This window comes from Pyrgilauda ruficollis, unplaced genomic scaffold (assembly GCF_017590135.1).
Source record: "Pyrgilauda ruficollis isolate IOZ18807 unplaced genomic scaffold, ASM1759013v1 scaffold4011, whole genome shotgun sequence".
Classification (NCBI taxonomy): domain Eukaryota; kingdom Metazoa; phylum Chordata; class Aves; order Passeriformes; family Passeridae; genus Pyrgilauda; species Pyrgilauda ruficollis.
In genome coordinates this window covers 1-1382 of record NW_024525504.1, presented here as the reverse complement: position 1 = coordinate 1382, position 1382 = coordinate 1, and the positions used below count along the sequence as shown (strand labels likewise).

Below are 1382 nucleotides of genomic sequence, written 5' to 3'. Positions count from 1 at the left end.
GCTGCCGTGAGAGCTCTGCAGCCGGAACGGGACGCCCTCATCGAGTGAGCAGCGCACCTCGCCGTTAGCCCCCGAGTCTAGATCATTTACGTGTAACAGGGCCACCACCGTCCCCGAAGGGGCGTCCTCAGAAATCTCACCTAGTGCTGACCGCACAGAAATAACCGGCACATTATCGTTTATGTCTGTGACAGTTATCGTGACTTCGGCAGTGTCAGACAGGCCGCCATCATCCTGTGCCTGCACCTCCATCTCATATGTGTCACCTTCCTCGAAGTCCAGGCTGCGCAATAGCGTGATAGCTCCAGTCAGAGTGTTAAGATGGAAGGTGTTCGATGCTTTCTCGTTTACTTTCTTAAAGAAGTATTTCACGTTACCAAAGACCCCCTCGTCGTTGTCCGTGGCCGTGACGGTGACGAGGACAGAGCCCACGGGCACGTCCTCGGGCACACGCACCGTGTACTCCGCCTGGCTGAACACGGGCGCGTTGTCGTTCGCGTCCAGCACGGTCACGCGGATCCGAGCCGTGCCCGTCCGTGCCGGATCGCCGCCGTCGCTCGCCCTCAGCACCAGCTCGTGAAACGCCGCCTCCTCCCGGTCCAGCGCCTTGGCCAGCACCAGCTCGGGACGCTGATCGCCGCCGGGGCCCGCCTGCACGGCCAGCGAGAAGTGCTTGTCGCCGCTCAGCTCGTAGCCCTGCAGGGAATTCCGGCCCGAATCTGGGTCCTGAGCCTCGGCCAGGGGAAACCGCGACCCCACTGGTGACGTCTCGCTCATTCTTTGTTCCAGCTCAGTTTCCTTGAAGCTCGGCGCGTTGTCGTTAATATCCGTGATTTCCACTTCAATTTCATAAAATTTCATTTCCCCTTCTACTATGAGTTCACAGCGCAGCACGCATTGCTGCACACTCTCGCACAGCTGCTCTCTGTCGATCCTCGCCGCCGTCACTAAATGTCCCCTCTTCCCGTTTAGAGTAAAGTACTGCGTCCTACCTTCAGTAACAATGCGGACACTGCGATCGCGGATCTCCGGCAGGTGCAGCCCCAGGTCCTTGGCCACGTCGCCCACGAAGGAGCCCTTGGGCATCTCCTCGGGCACCGAGTAGCGCAGCTGCCCCCACGCCGCCTGCCACGCCGCCAGCAGGACGGCGCAGAGCAGAGCTCGCTGCCGCCGGCCCCAGCGCCTCCCCGCCGCGCACATCTCCGCCGCGGCAATGTTCCACCGCTTTCCACTCAAGCGCCTACTCGTCGCTCCCTGCTGCTATCGCTGGCCCCTCCGCTTCTCTGCAGAACGGCTTTGCACCGCGGACACGCTCGGAGTCGGCCCGGCGGCCGAGCCTGACAATGAGCGAGCAAGCAACCGATCGAGCGGGTCCGCAGCGG

At 62.0% G+C, this 1382-nt stretch overlaps 1 protein-coding gene across 1 annotated transcript; it reads right to left on the bottom strand.

The window, feature by feature from the left end:
- Positions 1-19: 19 nt before the first annotated feature.
- Positions 20-1325, bottom strand: LOC121358941 (protocadherin gamma-A7-like; the record flags this gene model as incomplete). The annotated part of the gene is made up of 1 exon (XM_041477529.1): positions 20-1325. A coding segment is annotated over exon 1 (1181 nt), but the record flags the coding sequence as incomplete, so codon positions are not given.
- Between the last annotated feature and the right edge of the window lie 57 nt (positions 1326-1382).